Below are 19,218 nucleotides of genomic sequence, written 5' to 3'. Positions count from 1 at the left end.
ACCCGGAAATGTCACGTCCTACGCCTGTTTCATTTTATAAATCACAATCCACCTGAAAAAATGTACGAACGTGAATGAGCCTCTTCCTCCGCCCTCTACACGCCCACACTACACCATAAATGGTCGATGCAAAGCACCTCGTGAATGGAAAATGCATACAAATGAGCCAGCTGACCACAGGAGGTTGTTTACGGTGAATCACGGAAACAACCGAGAGGAAGACGAAGGTGATGAAGTTTTTGACAGCTCGAGGTGCTCGTCACGAGGGTCACAAACAGAGGAAAAAACAGTGAGTGACAATATGGTGTTACAGCATCACGTAGTTCACCTGCGGTGCCGTCCATCAGCAGCATAACGCAAGAGTGTCCCCGCTGTATAAATATGTTTACAGAAACCACATTAATGACTTCACATTGTGACCGAATGTTCTCCTCTGCTCCCGGATATTATCTGATAGAAGTTTGATTATTGAAACGCTTTTTAATTTATGTGGTTTAGTTATGATGAAGTTGGCCTGCATGGTGTTTGGGGCTGATTAAAGGGATATGTGATCAGGGTTGCCAGGTCTGTGTGACAAAACCAGCCCAATGGCCTATCAAAACCAGCCCAAACACCAGCCCAATACTAGAACTCAAAATGTACCCCTGTCAAACCATACAACTGCTTTTAAAGTCTAACAGCATTGCTATCATTGCCAAATGCATTATAAAATACACAGATTAATTAAACTCAGGCGGTCATAGAGGTGAGTGAGAGGAGGATCCTATCAAAACTGGCATGCATCATGGACAACTCCTCTCACCCCCTGCGATCTCGATTTTACAGTACCGACAAAAAGCTTTTGTATTATCTCCAGCCACACGTCCTAACCAGTCTTTGATTCCGTTTTCACTTTACCAGTCCCTTGTGTATTTCTTCCTGTATTATTCCCACTTTCCAGGCGTCATGTTTCTCTCGGCCGGGGTTGCTAGCTTGAATTGTTCGGCGTGTTAATGGATTCCGCTGCAGGTATCACTGCTGACAATAGCTGGCTAGCTGACAGCACACAGTGAGTCGCATTCATGAAACGTGAGCAAAACGAATTTGTGTGTAAACTGTTCGCAGACGGAAATTTACGTGCATCTCCGCATTCATCAATATTTTAGTAGCTCCGATCTTTTCGTAGCTACTAACAAAATCTACACATGCTGCTGACCACGCGTAGTGTTTGTGTAAATTTAAGAATGCACATAAATAATGCTTGTCACTATTGGAAATTACAATTTTAATTCATATTGTGCTCTGTTATGTACACAGTACGCAGATGCCTTTGAAACACGTGATATAACCTAAACATGACAAACGATTAAAATCTAACACATTTAGAAAATTATTTGAGACAACACGTTTTTTTGTTTTTTTTCGTGGCTCTTTGATCATTTGAAAGAAACCTTTAATAAATCTGATTTGAAAAATGTTTAATTTACGTTGGCTGCAGACTGACTTATTTGGAGCTGTATAAAACAGCCCTGTCAAAAGTAAATAAAATGGCTTCTCGTTACAAACAAAGATATGTCGAGCAGGAAAATCCCAAGAACCAGAAATCTACTACAAGACTTCTGATTTCTTTCTGGCTGATTTTCCTTCTATAAGTTCTCAAACTAAATTTTCAAGCATGAAAAAAAAGACAAATGTGACTAAAAATTGTCCAAAAAAAATAAGTGAAACAGAATTTTGTTTTTCAAACGGACGTTGAAACAACTTAATTTTCGGTGGGAGTAAAGTTACCAAAAGAAAACATCTACTACAAGCTTTTTAATAACATTTTTCTTGAGTTTACCTTTGGTTAAACTGAAAAAGTGAAATGAGCTAAAATGACTTTTAATTCTTGTCCTAAAATGAACTTAACTTAAAAGAGAGCATTACAAAAATGACTAACAAAATGTCTTTCACTCTATTTCACCTCCAGAGTTCATACCGGGAACAAGAACAGTTTCTAACATCATCTGAAGGGGAGGACGCCTCATCGTCCCCCCCTTCAGACAAAGATTCCAACGCCGTCTTGGGTGTCATCTCCTCCCCGTCGTCTGAGTACCTCGTGAAGTCATACCTGGGAGAGGGCGCCTTTGGGAAAGTGGCCAAATGTTTCAAGATGGCCACCAAAGAAACGGTGGCTGTGAAGATCATGAAGCACAGAACCTTCACAGCTGAAACACAGAACGAGGTAAGTAGAAGTGATTTTTATCTGTACTGTACGAGGGCTCGACGTGTCGAGGTCCAGCCTGCTGCTCCACAGGAGAGAAAGAGCCAAGAAAGACAGATCCACGGCCACGAGGGACCTCAGGAGCACCGCGACTGCACAGATAGAACAATAGTAAAGCCCTAACCTAGTACAGCTTTAACCCATAGGAGAGGAGGAGATACTCTGGGAGTTACTTATAAAAAGAACTCCCTCCCTAAAAAAACAAATACATGAATTAGTTAATACAAAGCGCCCACTCGACGCTGTAATATCTCTGGAGGGGAGTTCCCTCTTGTGCGATCCTTCCCGAGGTTTCTTCCAGACTCTCCCGTTAAAGGGTCAGTGTGGGAGTTTTTCCTTGCCCGCTTGAGGAGGTGTAATCTTTACGTGGGCGTTAGGCTAATATTACATGATAGCTTTCTTTAGTTAGTGCTGCACGGTGCTTGCAGTGGTTAGCGCTGCAGCCTCACAGCTAGGTTCCTGGTTTGAATCCCAGGTCGGACGTAGTGAGCCTTTCTGTGTGGAGTTTGCATGTTCTCCCCGTGCGTGCGTGGGTTCTCTCCGGGTACTCCGGCTTCCTCCCACATTCCAAAGACATGCTCGTTAGGTTAATTGGTGACTCGAAATTGCCCCCATTTACTGTAATTCAATAATTAACAGCTAAAAAAAAAAAGAAGGAATTTGACCAAAGAAAACTACATAATGTGCAGGCTTTACTTTACAAATGTGCAGTCTAATTGGACTTTTCTTTTAAATTTGACTATTTTAATTTGGCTTCAAAATAAAATTAAATAAAATAATAAGATTTACATCACTTAAATTTGATGTGTCTGTATATATCTGTATATCTTTATATTGTGATCATATTAAGTTATTGTTCAAGAAAATAAATGTTTATTCAAATTAACAATCCCAACTTGAATTCAAAGCACACATACTTTCATGAGTACGGAGATGCATGTCAATATCTTAAAAAATATCCAGGTTTGATTCTGATTTCAAACATATTGCAGAGTCCTGACGGCTCTGCTCTGGAAAGAATATTACATTTACTTTGTGTTGCAAAGTCTTAAGAGTTTGGGTTCAAAAAGTGTGCAGAAATCCTGTAACAGGGTTCAGTTGAAGCTGCATTCATCAACGAGGGGATCTTGAGTTACACAACATGCAGACAAGCCGACAGATTCTCAGGCATCCAATCCAAATGTATTTATAAAGCACGTTTAAAAACAACAAACGTTGACCAAAGTGCTGAAAAATCAAACACAAAAACCATAAAAACAACACAAACACTAAGACCAATTTAAAGACAACGGGACAATAAAATAGTTAAAAGCGTTGAGACCAATAGGAATAAAAGTGCGTTTTGAGGTTTGATTTAAAAACAGGCAGTGTGCGGGACAGCCGGACATGAGGAGGCAGAGCGTTCCAGAGCTTTGGAGAGGCAAGTAAAAAAAGCTCGGTCACCCCTGAGCTTCAACCTTGACCTTGGGACAGCCAGAAGCAACTGGTCTCTGGATCTGAGTGTCCTTGATGAAAGATGAGGTTTTAAAAGGTCTGAAAGATAGGCTGGAGCAAGCCCATCTCATGAGTTATAAGTTAATAATAAAATCTTAAAGTCAATCCTAAAACGCACGGGGAGCCGGTGAAGAGAAGCCAGAATACAGGAGATGTGCTCACGTAACTATGACTATCTCGGCTAAATGCAACAACCTCTTATAGCTAACCTGTTAGCAAAGAGTTTTTAACACATCCAGCAGACACAGCAGGACATTAGCATTTATTTGTAGCTGTATTACTGATTATTTACAAATGCTAACTCCAGTTGTACACCTTTTAGTTCTTTGGTTGTGTTAAAAGTATCTTTGCATAATTAGCTCGCTATCTCTTCAACTTTTGTCACTAGCTGGTCACAAAGTTTGTCTGAAACTGCCGTTTGGTACTGAACAGGTAGTGATCAGATATTGTACTTTTTTTTGTTTTAAAGATTATTTTTTGGGCCTCTCCCTGTTGAAGAGGACAGAGGTTAGAAATATAGGTGGAGGTAGTGGGGATGACGTGCAGCTCATCTGAGCAACAAATTTGTTGCTTTTTCTTTGGATTTTCACTTCTTGTTGAAGTTGTATCTGTAGTCATCCATCTTTTCTTTGTTTGTTCAGCCATAGTAGATTACTGTTTACCCGCAACACTTGCAGAGAGCGGAAAAGCAGCCGCTTAGCTCCGCCTACCCTCTCTGGCAGACCAACCACTGCTGGCTGATGGAAAACGCGTCACTAACCGGGTGCCGCTTGTGATATTTTCTGTTGAAGTTGCCACAGACACCCAGTCTGTAATACTACAAATGCAAAGGCTTTCATCAGTGGGCCATAGGCTCAGTCACCATTGTGTTACCTCATCCAGTGATAGAGACTTAACAGACATTTATAATCTTCAAGATAATAACTTTAAGACAGCAAATCCTTATATTTAAAAAGCACCACCAAGCACAAGTTAACAACTCTGTATATAAAGAGAGGCTGCAGCACAGATCAGGAGCGGGGCAGCAGTGGTCTGGTAAGCTCTTTCTTTCTAACTCCACACCTGCAGACTTCTCTTAATAAGCTAGTGGACGTCATCACCAAAGATGTCTTTCACAATTTACGCAGAAGCAGTGAATCATTGGAGCTGCCTTTTATATGGATCACAGTTACAGGTCTATGTTGCCCGTCTGCAGAAGGCCACAGTCTGGAGGACGCGATGACGCTCCTGTTCGTGCATCTGGAACGACCTCCTCCTCTCCTCTGGCCTCACCTCTGACAACAACAACAGAAAGAAACCACTAACAGCAAACGTTAACCGGAAACAATGCAACATGATACCAGCTGAATGTCTTTCGATCTTACCTTTTCCATCGAACACCTGGACAGACGGCAGGCAGTGGATCACATGGAGACGATACCCGGGTGCATGGGAGATTGGATTGAGGTAAAAATCTGCAAAGAGGTTCCCAACTTTTAACAGACATATTCTTGGTCTACTGTGTACTCATGTAGCCTGACTGTTCTCCATCACTCACTTGCAGTTCGCAGCTGCTGCATCCTCCTGAGCTCGTGCATCGTCTCCTCCAGCCCTCTGATCTGGTTGTTGTGGAGAAAAAGGAGGCGGAGGCAGGTCAGATGGTTTAGAGCTCCTGTATTAGGGGCAAGAAAGGATAAAGTCAGAGGGGACAGGGGTCTTTACCTTTTCTTAGGTTTATTTATTTAAAAACAAACAAACAGAAAAAGGCGATAAGACAAACTACAAATAACTCCCAAACAAAATATGTGTTTATGCATGTACGTTTTGATGATGTAGTTTTAATTTCCCGTCATTTTAAGCCCAGTTCAGATTAATGATTAACAACGCAACAAAACAGTTTTAGAATGTTGCGGTGTAAACTGGTTAGTTGCAGAGTGTCTGAAGCCGTTGCGAGGAGTTGCAGAAGATTTGACTTGTCATATCTCCACATGCAGTTTTAGAACTGAATGATGTCGCTATTTCACTTCAGCCAATCAGGAAGCGGCATAAATTGGCGTAGGCACCCTGCCTCTGGCGCTGCAGTAGCCAAAGACGGCTCCAGATCCTTCCAAACTCTCTGTCTTCCACGTTTATTAATCAATGTTAAAGCTAACATTGTGAGCATGTCACTTTCACTGTCATCAATTTCTTTTTAGAACGATAACAGAAATCCAGCTAGATAATTCATTCCAAGGCCTAATTCTAACATTACATAGTATTAACTAACGTTATAGTATTAACACAGAAGTAGTGGGGTATGTCAGTGCGTCGTTGCTATGGAGATGGTCAGCTGTGTCTGGGTGCGTTCCGTTGCGTTGCTTTGATGTGAACGGCCCAGTTTTAGAAGGTTCACGATCAGATGTCGAGGGATTCTTTTGGCAGTTGCGTCCAGTCTCGTTGCGAATCATTGATCTGAACTGGCCTTTAAGCTTATCTTTTCTTCCAACACATCTTCCATATTCTTTATTTTCTTGTTTGTGGGCAAAAAGAAGCATTATGTGCTTTTTATTATCTACTGAAACGTAACAAGTACCGACTGTAGCATCTATTCTGCAACAATATCCTATCATTTACTAGAAATCAGCCTCCGATTATAAGCCATCTCTCGCTGCTTCAGGTCACTATAAAAACATTTGAATCCGTTTTATGGCTGTATTCAAAGGTGTCTTAGGATCAAGTTTAGAGGAGCGTACCATTGTTTTCTTTCTGTCTAGCATTTAAAACCAGAAACCGATGCTAAACCAACCCATTCCATTTTCACATGATCTTCTGCATTCAAAGGAGACGTAATGATTCACCGTGTATAGACGTGATGTTATTGTTGTGGAGGTAAAGTTCAGTCAGGCAGCAGTTGATGGAGCGACAGCTGAGCTCTCTGATCTGAAACATTCAAAATGCATTTTTAATGATTCTTCCGTTAAATAAGGTCTCATCCTGTCGCTGAGACACAAAGTTTACAGAAGCTTTACCTTGTTGTCATTCAGCCACAACTCCCTCAGGAAGTGAAATCTTGATAAGTCGGGGACGCTGGTGAGTTTTCTGTCCATGAAAGACAGCAGAAGTTGAAATATCTGATTAAATTTGAGTAAATATGCAGCACTTTGAATCTCATGTTCATGTGTCATTTGTTTTGTCTTACTTTTTAGCAAGGCTGAGTTGGCAAACATCGACGTCCCTCCTTATTCCACATTTCAGGAGAGAGTCCTTGATGTCCTGTATTCAAAGAGAAGAAGAAAACCCAGGCAAAAATTATTTAAAGTTTCATTCCTGTGCCTTTGTAGTCTGGAGTTTTAGAGTGAGTGAGATAAAGCCATCTACCTTGTCCACCTCCATTGTCTGTCACCTTTGGATGAGCCACACCTGTTGCCTGGAAACTCCTGCTTCAAAATCACAACAAACAAAAATTATTTCTTCCCTTGTATTTGAAAAAGTAATTATTATTTAAGCAATATCACATGAGAGGGAGTGATGTTGTACTGAATATCATCACGGCTGTGATTCGGTAGTAGGCAACTGGACTGCTGTTGCCAAGCAACCCAAACATTCTCCTGCACTCTGTGTCTACAGGTTACCACAGATCAGTTGTTTTTATCATGTACGTTAAACTGTAGGTTTTAATTTATCATCAACCAGTGAAAGAAGAGTCTGCTGTGTGATTCAGAGGCACCAGCTTGATTAATGTAGACATACACGGCCTGCTGTGATGTCAGTTAACAGCAGAGACGTGGACTTGGACTTAGTGACTTGGACTTGTGTCGACTCAAGTCACTGTTTTGATGACTTGCGACTTGACAAAAAATAAATGACTTGAGACTCGACTTGGACTTGAGGCACGATGACTCGGACTTAACTTTGAATGTTAGCTGTTAAATATAATATGATATAATTCAAAGTTTCTGTTTAACTTTCAAGTATGTACGCAGCGCAAACTGTGAATCATGATTGGACGACTCAAAAAGCTCCCGGTATGTGATCGTCATGATTGGATGACTGGCTGTCAGTCAAACTCCTCGCTATGGCAACACACAACATCAGTCGTCATGTGTCTGTGCCAAGATAACACAGATACAATTCATTGTCCTACTTTACTACTGGTTATATAAATTGGACATTAATATCATTATCAGACGAGCTACTAACACTTTGTCCTTTCTCTTTATAAAGGCTGGATACTACAGGTAAGAGTGCTGGATCTGGGTGGAAAAGGTGACTTGACTCGGGACTTGACTTGCCTTAACTAAGGACTCGACTTGACTTGACCAAGAAAAAATGACTCGAGCCTTGCTTGAGACTTGAGCAAAGATGACTTGGTCACAACACTGATTAACAGTGTTCAGAACACTGGGCTGAGGTGGAGTGATACACAGAGTGACAAGTCCCAGTGATGTTGTTGTCTATATCGCCACTCATGGAATGCCTCTTATCCAATCAGATTACTTGGTCGGAACTAACTGTTGTATAATTAGATTAGTCTTTCTTGTATGGATTATGGAGTATTTTACGGTTTCATTTTGTAGAGGTGGTGATAAAAGAAAATTGCTCGTTTGTTGGATTTCTGCAGGTAAAGCAAATATCCAGCAGAGGGCAGCGTTTCACCTGAATTGAAAGGCAAGTAAGGTTGATTCAGTTTAGTTGTCAGCTTTATAGACATTGTGATTCCTAATAATGTAATAAAAATGTATGTTTGCATTCTTATTAAACAGCTGGCTTCACTGATGCTCACTTTCAGCAAGTAGAACATGAGTAAAATCCTGCAAGCTGCAGGGTTCAGTGAAATAAATTCTACACTCTTTACTCACATGATTGAAGGCAACTGATGGGAAGATTTATTTACATGTCACATATTTCTGAATGTGACATGTAGCTTGAACCGCTGTATAAGTGCAGTCCATTTACCATTCATCTAACAGCTGTAGAAACTTGTTAATTCCTTTTCTGCCTCATGAAATAGCCGGTGTCTCACTCCTTTTTGTTTTTGTGATTGCATGTTCAGAAGATAAATCACGTGATAACACCGGAGCCATTTTTATTTGCTTAAGAAGATCAGATAAAATGTGGTTGAAATCTCCTTTAAACGCTCCTGTTTTGGTCACATATTCTGTAGTTTTGTTGGTATGCTCACAAGTTCTATTTGTTTACAACCAAATGCAAAGAACTTGTACGTTTTTAATAATAGTAAAAGTACCACTGAATATCTCAGGGGGGAAAAAAACAGTGAATGAGACCCTCTATCCATCATGTGTCTCCTGTTGGGATCTTTCCCAAACTCGGCTGCCACTTTGACCTCTCTTCCTCGTCTTTGTTCCAGGTGTTGTGCCTTCCTTTTGTTCCCCTCCGCTCGCCCTCGCCACACCTCCCATTACTGCATGAGGGCGCTTCCTGATCATGCACACACTCCCGCCATGCTGCTTGTCAATATGCTATTAACCCGGGCCACCTTTCACTTCCCATGAGGGTTAGGGGCGGCCGACTTCCTGCTGCTGAGTTTCACTGCTGTTCGGTTTACATGGTGAGAGCACAATACCTGCGGACTATCGTTTTCACTTTTCTGCATTCATTTCAGCCGGTCCCATGTGGAGCGCAGAGGGGCGTCAGAGTGTAAAAAGTCTGCTGGCCATGCTGTCCTTTATTTTCTTTCGGAAGTGGAGCGAACAAAAGAGAGAGGAAAGCATTCACAGAATCTGAGTGTGAAGTTTAATGATGGGCCGGCTCACCTGTTGAGGCCAGAGTTCGTAAAGGAGGAATAACATTTAATCAAATTTACTTTAAACTCAACAGTTATCCGACATTTTTGAGGAAACACTCTGAGCGCCTCGAGTTTAAAAAACTCAAAGCAGAAAAGCGCCCGACATCATGGGCGTTTTTTCTTATTGTCCAATCGGATTAAAGGAGACAATATTACGGTTAGGTTAATGACAGCTAATGATTTAGTCATGGTTGCCTTAACAACAGTAAAAAATGTCTGACCGGCCCCTTAGGCCTTCTTTCCTCCTTTACTTCCATGTCTAGATAATCAGTTGGTGAGGATGCTAACTTTTTGCCTAGCCCATGTAGTTGTAGTTTAAGTGCTTTAGCGTGATATCTGATACCTGGCTGCTCCATAGAGGCATCATCATATAGAGGAAGGCTAACAAACTGACACAAAGTCATGAGGGCACAATTGTCTATAATAACTTTGCAGCATTGACTTTTTCCTTCATTTTAACTCAGAGGCTAAAATCACAAAGATACTGAGACCAAAAGCACACAAATGTAAGGTGACAGGTGTGGCCATGTTTTGGTGCATCACTAGTTCACTACTTTTTCTTTCTTCCTTTATCTCCTTCTGTGTAATCTTCCTTCTCCTCTTCCTGCTTTGTGTTCATCCTGTTTTCTTTCCGGTTGTTCCTCTGTTTATCCTCTTCTGTTTGTTTCCCTTCTTCTTGACCTAAGATCCTGAAACTAACCAAAATTGGAGGTATTACATTTTTAACTGACTGCAAAACTAAACATCTTTTCTTCACAACGAGTAAACCTCGCAAATATTTATATGTTGTACTTTTTCCTAAACTTTCACTGTGGTTTTGCTAAATTAGATTATTTCCTCCACCACTGATTAAAAAATCAAATTTCACTCAGGAGAAGAAGGACGTCCTCAGGCCTGCTCCGCTCCCACCCTGAAGAAGTGATAATAAAACAGGTAAGTGATCTGCGCATCATCTTTCTTTTACGTGAGCAACAATTAGTGTCTCTGCACGCCGCCTCTTTTCACGTCAGTAAGACGAGCCTGGATTTAATGTTCCCCACAAAAGTAATTATATCTCCTCTTGTTTTGTGCAGCGGACTCACAAAGACTCCAGTTAGTCTGGGCACTGCGATCATCAGACGGGTGACTGACAGGGACTGAGAGGTGGGACAACGCAGACAGACGATATCAGCTTTCATACTCAAATTAAACGTGCAGAAACATGGAGAACATCTAATCTGAGGAACAAGACGGTTTAACATGACTTTGGTGTCTTAAATCATCAGCTAGTTTTATCTGACACAGGAGAACATGACTGATGTCAGAGAGCTCAAACTTTTAACGATCTCAGAGGACATTCAGCTTATGAGCTCAGTAATCAATAGCTCAGCTGAGTTTTAATGCATCTGTTTTTGGGTGGACTGATTTGGCTCTTTGAAAAATAGTTTTTTTATAATATACGACAAATCCGGCTTTAGCAGGGATAAAACAATAAAGTCCTGAGCGTATTTCTACTGTCGTCACTGATGATTCTACAGTCAAGCTACCTTTGTCTTTACCAGGCATTCAATGTCAGACAAAACAATGTTTTTAATTCAGGATTAAATCTAGAAAATATAATATTATAGTACGAATCTCCAAGATTTTCATTTCAATAAATGTTAAGTCTCTATCTATCGCCGAATGAGGTAACACAATGGTGATTGAGCCTATGGCCCACTGATGAAAGCCTTTGCATTTGCAGTATTACAGACTGGGTGTCTGATGTGACTTTTGTGGAAAAAATCACAAGCGGCGCCCAGTTAGTGACGCGTTTTCCATCAGCCAGCAGTGGTTGGTCTGCCAGAGAGGGTAGGCGGAGCTAAGCAGCTGCTTTTCCGCTCTCTGCAAGTGTTGCGAGTAAACAGTAATCTACTATGGCTGAACAAACAAAGAAAAGATGGATGACTACAGATACAACTTCAACAAGAAGTGAAAATCCAAAGAAAAAGAAACAAACTCGACGCTCAGATGAAGCAAACAGTCTGAAAAGGAAAGCGACCGTCAGCCAGGAAAATCAAGAGTTACAACCGGAGCCAACCGTGGACGTCACACCTGCAGCACTGTCTGGATATCTGGGAAGTGTGCTCCCGCAGTTACGGTTTATCGCCATAGGGTTCCGCAAAAGAGAACGAAACTGAGATCTTCGAGATTACCACTTTAAAAGACAACCAACCAACCATGTATTTATCCATCCATCCATCCATCCATCCATCCATTCCCACCTGGCCTGGGAACGCGTCGGGATCCCCCAGGAGGAGCTGGAAAGTGTTGCTAGGGAGAGGGACGTATTATGGATGGATGGATTATATTGCAATATCTTTCCAAATTTGACCATCTTTGTTGAACGAATAGGAAAGCCATGTGTAAAAACTCTTTTCCTCAGGCAAAAGAAAGCTGTTAACAACTAATAAATATGTCAAAAGACGGACAGAGGGCAGGTTTCTTTCAGCATGTTGATGCACATTTTAGCTACGCTGAAGGACTGAGGCTTTAGTGACATTTTTGTTCATCTTTCCTTCCTTGTCTCTTTTCATTGCTACAGCCCATTTAGCCGTGTAATATGCTCTCTCTCTCTCTTAAAACATCCTCTCCTCCTGTGATCAGAGACGTAGGTGTGCCAAATGTTACGTGAATGTTTCAGAAATTTAAAATGACGATATGTATCAAAACGTGAAATGCACACAAGAAGCATGTAGAAAGGCCGATCCACCAAACCTTCAGCTCGGCTGCAGCAGCTTTGTTTTGCTTTTTAGTGGAAGACGGAAAAATTTCTTTGTTTACTTTTTCCTCGAATTACCTCATTAATCCGGGGATTTTAACAAGCCGGGATATTCTGCTCCGAGCAACTCGGCTACTGTTGAGAAGAACAACATATGAGGACCAAAGAAGCATAAGAAGATAGAGTGGTACAAACAAAACATTAAACAAAACAATCTCTGCTTTCCATGGCGAAAAGGAATGTCAATACAGACAACAGCGAGACTGTTTATTACCAACCAGCAAAGCTTTCCTGGAATAACCTCCAAACTAGTCAAAGTACAAACACGTATTTATCCTTCTTAACTGCATTAAAATCTGATTGTTAAGTCTGTGTTCAGCGGCCAAATCTGGATAAATGTACGCTCAGATCTTTGTTGTTGTTTTTAACAAAAGAAGTTATTCAGTCACAGTTTCTCAAAGAAAAATCTTTATGTAACTACAAACCTTTTTTTTCCTCTAGAGTCGGTTTAATAAGTTTATGACATAAAATACTGTTCCAGTCACATTAAATGTTTAGAAGCTGTTGCATTTAGATAATCCAGTTAGAGACCTTAAACTAAAGCTGACCTGATCTAATCAGGACAGACTTTGCACACCAGCCGTCTTTCTACTTACAGTTTGACATTATTAATTTGTTCCTCTTTCCTGCCTCCAGAAGATCGTGTTTCTCCAAGCTGCTCATTATATTTCATTTAATAGTATCAAAAGCTCAGATAAAGAAATGAGCAACACTTATCTGCAATGTTTTACAGCCTGCAAAACGCGCCCTGTCTGATCGGGCCCTAACAGTACTAAAAATCAGATATGTAGTCATAACTTTTGAGATACCAGCTCATTAATTTCACATGATATTGTAAGTTTTTAAATACTAAATCAATATTTTGAGATTGTAATTATTTTGAAGAAGTTTGCCATTATTCGAGAAACCAAATCATTGCTAAAAAAAACAACTTTTCTTTAATTTGACATAATTAAGTGACTGTTTGGGAGAATTTTATACGTTCAGCTCCGTTATTTTAGGGACATTTCTCCTTATTTTGTGAAAGTTTCTCATTATTTGGGATAAGAAGTCATTAGTTTGACATATTAGGCCTTCCTCACTTTTTAAAGAAATATGCTCATAATTTTACTCATTTATTTGACACAATTAAGTCCCTTTTTGAGAGAATTTCTATTTTTTTGTAGAAATTATCTAGCTATGAGACTTACTTATCTTTTTTTCATTACATTGGCAACAATGGGCTTCCATAGACAAGAATCGCTGTCTTCATCTATGATGAAAGTTGGTGGATTGAATAAAAAAATAAGGCAAATATAACATAATTAAATCCCTGACAAAATGTTTTTAAATATATATTACAATTTTATTAATGAACCAAAGTCAACCAAAACCACGTGACAGAGTGCTAACGATTCCGGCGTCTAATCCTATCACCCTCACCATCGTCATCAGCAGCAGCAGCATGGGTGAAACTTTAAACCCTCCAAAATACACGCAGTGGGCGTGGTTAGCTTACGAGCGCACATTTGTGCCGACCAATCAGGTCCTCGCAACAGAGACGCACCTGAGCAGCTGCCAGAGCGAGAGGCGGGTCCGACGTATAAAACCACGAGACTCTCATGTTGTTCACCGAGCATCAGCCTGCCTCTGATCGGACCTACATCTCCCCCACACTCCCCCCCTCTCTCACCCACACACACAACCATGCACCTGAGCGCGTACGAGTCGTGCCACTCCCTGCTGGTTCTCTGCATCCTCCTGAGGAATTGCCAGACCCTGAAGAACGACGCCACGGAGCTGCTGTTCTCTCATGTGAGCTCGCCGGTACCGGAGGTTCAGAGCAACGTGACGCTGAACCGCGCGCGGAACGGCGGGAGAGGAGCAGGGAGCGCTGCGCACGAGAGAGGAGGTGAGTGAGGGAGCATCCGGAGGAAAGTGTCCGTGGTTCTCGTACGGTCCTGTGATATTTGTATTAGATTATAACCTTTGTGTAACCTCTAGAATGAGTTACCGCGGCCTTATTGTACTTCTGTAGATATTTGTCTTTTTTGATTGTTTCCTGTTATTTTATCGTATTTTTTAATCTGAGGCTATTTTCATGGTTAAAAATGGTCCTAATATTTGAATACTAGGCAATTTGTCAAAGATTTGACTGTGGATCAGTGTAGTCCAATATAAGGCTGCAAATAACTAGTATTTTCAGTAGCCTACCAATACATTTTTTTCTTAGACTAATAGATTAGTTGTTTGATCTTTAAATCACCAAAAAAACTTTGAAAAAGTATCTAAACAATTTCCCAGAACCAAAGGTGACATCTCAAAACAGCTGTTTGTGTTTCAAGTTGTCAAAACCACAAAGAAATTTAAAATTCTGCACAGTAAAACAGTAAAAAGCCGTTTTTATTCACACTTAATGAGTTTGAACAATCAAATATTTTGAATTTTTCCTCAGAAACCGACATAAATGATGATCAAATATCAAAATAGTTTCCTTTGTATGTGTCTATCAATTGACTAAGAATGACCTGTTTCAGCTTTAGTCAAATCACTTACTTTTGGAAGTGAATGTCGCCCAATGTGCATGAAAAGAGAAAACTATTGCACAAAACGCAATTCCCAACGCTGTTAAACTTAGAATTTCAATTCCTTTATCCCTTTTCTTTATTTGCTATCTTAATTCTTCTTCATTTTAATAGTGCATGCAGCCAAAAGCTCTTAAAAGTTTAGATACTCTCCTTTTGTCTTATGCATCTACATCTCAAAGAGACTAATTAGTGACCTCTTAATCAGGCCCTTAATCCCATCAACAGGTTGCCATCATTTACTCTTTAAAGAGACTGTAGCCAACGTGTCATTGAAACCCATTAAAATACCACAAAGCTGCCGTTTGCTTAAAGGAAAGCCTTTAACAAACACCCTGCAGCTGTCGAACAGTAGATAAACATTGTAAAACTTTCATCAATATTCACTGCACACCATGCATAGTAGGGTTACTTTAGAAGCTTTATAAACAGAGGCTCATGTCATAACATAATACCCTCACGGCTGCTGTAGTTCAGACTGTTTCCCCACAGTGAGCCCAAGCAACACTCAGTGTTACACACACCTGACTGGCTGCTGTCCAGACTGAACAGAGGTGTTCTTCCATAAACAGGAAGCCTCGTGAGGGAGGGGAAGGGGGAGTAAGAGACACTCACCCCTGTTCATTCATCAAACCCTGTCACACAGAAGTAGGAGGCATTGTCACTGAGGTGTATGGAGCTGCATGAATGGACCTGAGCTTAGGTTACAGTGGTGGAGGGGAGAGCAGGGGGACAGTGAGTGTAGCCTGCAGCAGAGTAATACTCTCATCCTTGTAGTAAATCCCTGCAGAAAAAACTGCTTTTTAAAAAAAAACATAATTCCTCAATTTTGGAGCAGAAAGGTCAAAAAGTTATTGTGCTTCTTCTCTGTGTTCTTGTGACTCCCCAGAGGCTACAAAGGGGCTAATACACATTATAATGTACAAGGAGACTGGCTGGGCAGTAATCCCCTATTATTAAGTATTAACCCTTCAACATCTAGATGTAATAATGACACTGAGTCACTGTGACGTGTGTGTGTCAATTAGCGCTGAAAGCGCTGCAACAAGTAGTAGTTGAACCATCGGCAACAAATGAACCAGCATCTATTTTAATGACAAATTTGTTTACGTCAATTTTAAAGCAAAAAACATTAAACTTCTTGTTGTTTCAGCTTCTCAAAGGTGAAGGCTTTTCTTTTTTTCTTTTCATGTAACTGAATATATTTTGTTTTTAGAATAAATTAGGAATGCACAATTCTGGATTTTTTGCCGATATCTGATATGCCGATGTTTTCCAACCCTTTTTGTAGATTGCTGATTTCCATACCGATATATTAGGCACATGAAATTGCAGAGAACATCAAGTCTCCCCTGTAGCGGAATTTATATCATGCCTACTCTTATTGTAGTGGCCCACTGGCAAATTCTTGAGATGGGCGATTCAATTTGAAGTGTTGAATAAACCAGGTCTGGCACCTCCTCGCATGACCGATGCTGAGCACAACCTCGATGTCCTTTTTGGAAACTTTGAAAAACTGCACACCGCAGACATCTTGCACCCTTCTTCATGCTCGACAAAAGAGGCGTGGTGCACGCAGTGCGGACACACTCGCGCAGAGTTAGTGTCATAGCATTACTTCAGGCTTTCCTAGGCATAATTAAAGTGTTGTTTTATCAGCGGAAAATATCGGTAGAAAAAAGACATATCTGCCGATGCCGAAATGTCATTTTCAAGCCACACTCTGCAGATACAGATATTGTGCCGATAATATCATGCATCCCTAGAATAAAGCAAAACATTTGACAATCTTTCGTTGCTTCTTTTTGACCATTTACTGGCATTGTCTAGAAGAAAAGGAGAAAGTGATAATTACAGCCTGGCTGATATATCAGTTGGCCGATATTACCAGGCCGATATGGGCCTATAACAGAGATAAAGTTTTCCAATATGTGCTGTTATGAAAATTCTTTAGAGAACATATAAGTCAGAAAACAATGCTTGGGGTGGTTTAGAAATAGTTTCATCCCAGTTTGACCAGCAGAGAGCACTCTAATAGTTTATAACTCTCAGCACTGTCTGCAGCACATGTAGCAGAGCATTACAGCGGTGGTCCTAAGTGGGATTGGTTGACAATGCATAATATTGTTAAAAATTCTTTCATTAGGTTATTTGTTTAAAAATGCAGCCTTCTTATAACTTTTGTCATATTTGTGCAAAATTGATACACAATAGGGTTAAAAAATGTACTGTATCGGCCGCTATATCTGTAATCCATGAATTTTCCCCTTTAAAATCGGTATCAGTATCAAATATCAGTCAGGCTCTATTGAAAATTTTAATAATTAATCATCTACCTAAATGCATCTTACATTATTAAGGATTTCCAAATCTTCACTGTCACTTCCTTCTCACATTTCTTATTGTGTGTTTTCACAGAACGAAGCCAAATCGGATGCAGAGAGCTGAGGTCCACTAAGTACATCTCTGATGGCCACTGCACCAGCATCAACCCCATCAAAGAGCTGGTGTGTACGGGCGAGTGTCTCCCAGCGCAGATGCTTCAGAACTGGATCGGCGGCGCCTACAGCAGGAAGCTCTGGGGTCGCCGGAGCAGCAGCCAGGACTGGCGGTGCGTCAACGACAAGACTCGCACCCAGCGCATCCAGCTACAGTGCCAGGACGGCAGTACGAGAACGTACAAAATCACCGTGGTCACCTCCTGCAAGTGCAAGAGGTACTCGAGGCAGCACAACGAGTCCGGCAACAAGTTTGAGGAGCCGTCTCTGACGCCGCCGCAGCTCCTGCACAAGCACAAGTCCAAGAGCAAGAGGAGGCTGGGGAAGAACCGGCTGAGTGAGAACTGGCACGAGTCTGAACCCTGAGAGCTGGCAGGCAGGCAGACTCTGAATAAACATGAACCTACAAGTTTTGTCTCTGTGATAAAGAGACATGATGTCCAGAGCTTGTGGATTATCTCTGAATGTGACTGGGACTAGATTTAGGTGACGCTGGTTCCTCGCTATGATGGAGAACTCCAAATGCCATGCTAAGGACTTTCTATGACATTTGAAACCATGTGGTTAAAGATAATGTGAACAAAACGGAGGCAGATATTCTACAGGGCTCTCTGGAGCCAAGACCAAGCCCACTTGCCCCAGATATAGCCACAAGCATGCATTTATATATTAATTTTATACACAGATGGAGATCTGCAGTCAGCTTTTTAAGTACCAACACCAGTAAACACCAAGTAACTAAAGAATCCTCTGTAAATACTTGTACATATATCAAATTCTTACTTGTCTTTTGAAGTACGGCCATGTGTAGAAAGATTTATGATGTATGATGTAATATATTTTCTGTGGCAACATATGAGATGATGTGTTTTGCTTAAGTGGTGTCAGCAATTTGGTAAAATATGGAAAAGCTTTGTCATCATTCAATCATTGTAACAACTTTATATGAAATAAATATCACTTTTATCACATGTATTGTTGTCAGTGGAGATTTTACCATGTAGGACACCCCAATTTACCGTTAAAAAACATTCAGAGCGACGATACATCTACATGAGGGTGAACATTTGAAACTATATCATCCTAGTCCAAGTGTGAATGAAGACTTGACATTACAATGTTTGCGCCGGAAATTGTTATTATTTTTCCTTACAGAAATTATTGTTAGAATATTTGGGCACCATCTCGAAATACTAAATTTAACTAACTTTCTGAAACCAAAATCACGCGAGAATCCAGATCTGCGGCCACAAGCAACAGCTGCCGATACATTCCAACATATTCGTCAAGCAGCTACTTAAATTCGGCCGGAAATGATTTTTTTATAAAATCAAAGGAGTATTTAAACTACAACAAACCAATCGCTATTAAAATAGAGGAAACAGTAAAAGAGTTTAAAGTATAGGCTACTTATTGCAAGTACATTTTATTTTATGTGCTTCTACAGTAATTTTTGGCTATTATTTAATTAACCAGTTCCATGGTTTTTGGTATTTTGACAAAATAAATACATTAAAAACTCAAGGTCTAGGTTTACTTCTTATTTAAGGGTATTTGATATCATAGCTGTAAATTATATTACATTGCCAGCGCTTAAGAGAGTTGATGCATCACCTTATTATTATTTTGATTGTGGCATTTCTTTATAAGCATAGTAAGCAAAGTGTCTAAAAAATTCACAGCGAGAACTAAGGGATTTAAAAATAATAATTTACTAAAATAACAGACTAACAAGTTCCCCCATTAAAAAGCTGAAGCCCCTTTACAGACTTTGGGTACAATTTTGTAAGAGCCAAAACACACATAAAAGGGTTTATTTTGAAAGCTTTCACCGGAAGTGCGCAGTTTAACTGTTA

At 40.5% G+C, this 19,218-nt stretch overlaps 2 protein-coding genes across 2 annotated transcripts; one reads left to right on the top strand and one right to left on the bottom strand.

Annotated features, from left to right (window-relative positions):
• Positions 1-4,912: 4,912 nt before the first annotated feature.
• Positions 4,913-7,087, bottom strand: LOC138584238 (leucine-rich repeat-containing protein 72). Its single transcript, XM_069656416.1, has 7 exons — positions 7,073-7,087; positions 6,894-6,967; positions 6,724-6,793; positions 6,553-6,634; positions 5,274-5,387; positions 5,101-5,190; positions 4,913-5,010 (listed from the first exon to the last, which is right to left on the bottom strand). The coding sequence occupies exons 1-7, from the start codon at positions 7,085-7,087 to the stop codon at positions 4,913-4,915; spliced, it is 543 nt and encodes a 180-aa protein (XP_069512517.1).
• Positions 7,088-13,966: 6,879 nt separating this feature from the next.
• Positions 13,967-18,335, top strand: sostdc1a (sclerostin domain containing 1a). The gene is made up of 2 exons (XM_069656810.1): positions 13,967-14,191; positions 17,283-18,335. The coding sequence occupies exons 1-2, from the start codon at positions 13,987-13,989 to the stop codon at positions 17,726-17,728; spliced, it is 651 nt and encodes a 216-aa protein (XP_069512911.1). The 5' UTR covers positions 13,967-13,986; the 3' UTR covers positions 17,729-18,335.
• The last annotated feature ends 883 nt before the right edge of the window (positions 18,336-19,218 follow it).

This window comes from Semicossyphus pulcher, unplaced genomic scaffold, assembly GCF_022749685.1.
Source record: "Semicossyphus pulcher isolate SPU_LCO1_2020_fin unplaced genomic scaffold, fSemPul1.0.p SCAF_9, whole genome shotgun sequence".
Taxonomy (NCBI): Eukaryota; Metazoa; Chordata; class Actinopteri; order Labriformes; family Labridae; genus Semicossyphus; species Semicossyphus pulcher.
Note: the sequence above shows the minus strand (reverse complement) of the source record. Positions and strands in the feature narration are given on the sequence as shown.

What these genes read in the sequence shown, in the direction of transcription:
- LOC138584238 (XM_069656416.1), bottom strand. An exon ending in CAACTCAGCCTTGCTAAAAA is followed by an intron (nt 6,794 to 6,893) that starts GTAAGACAAAAC and finishes TTTCATGGACAG; the next exon opens with AAAACTCACCAGCGTCCCCG. An exon ending in TAACATCACGTCTATACACG is followed by an intron (nt 5,388 to 6,552) that starts GTGAATCATTAC and finishes CCCCTAATACAG; the next exon opens with GAGCTCTAAACCATCTGACC.
- sostdc1a (XM_069656810.1), top strand. Translation starts at nt 13,987, where the DNA reads ATGCACCTGAGCGCGTACGAGTCGTGCCACTCCCTGCTGGTTCTCTGC. An exon ending in CGCTGCGCACGAGAGAGGAG is followed by an intron (nt 14,192 to 17,282) that starts GTGAGTGAGGGA and finishes GTGTTTTCACAG; the next exon opens with AACGAAGCCAAATCGGATGC.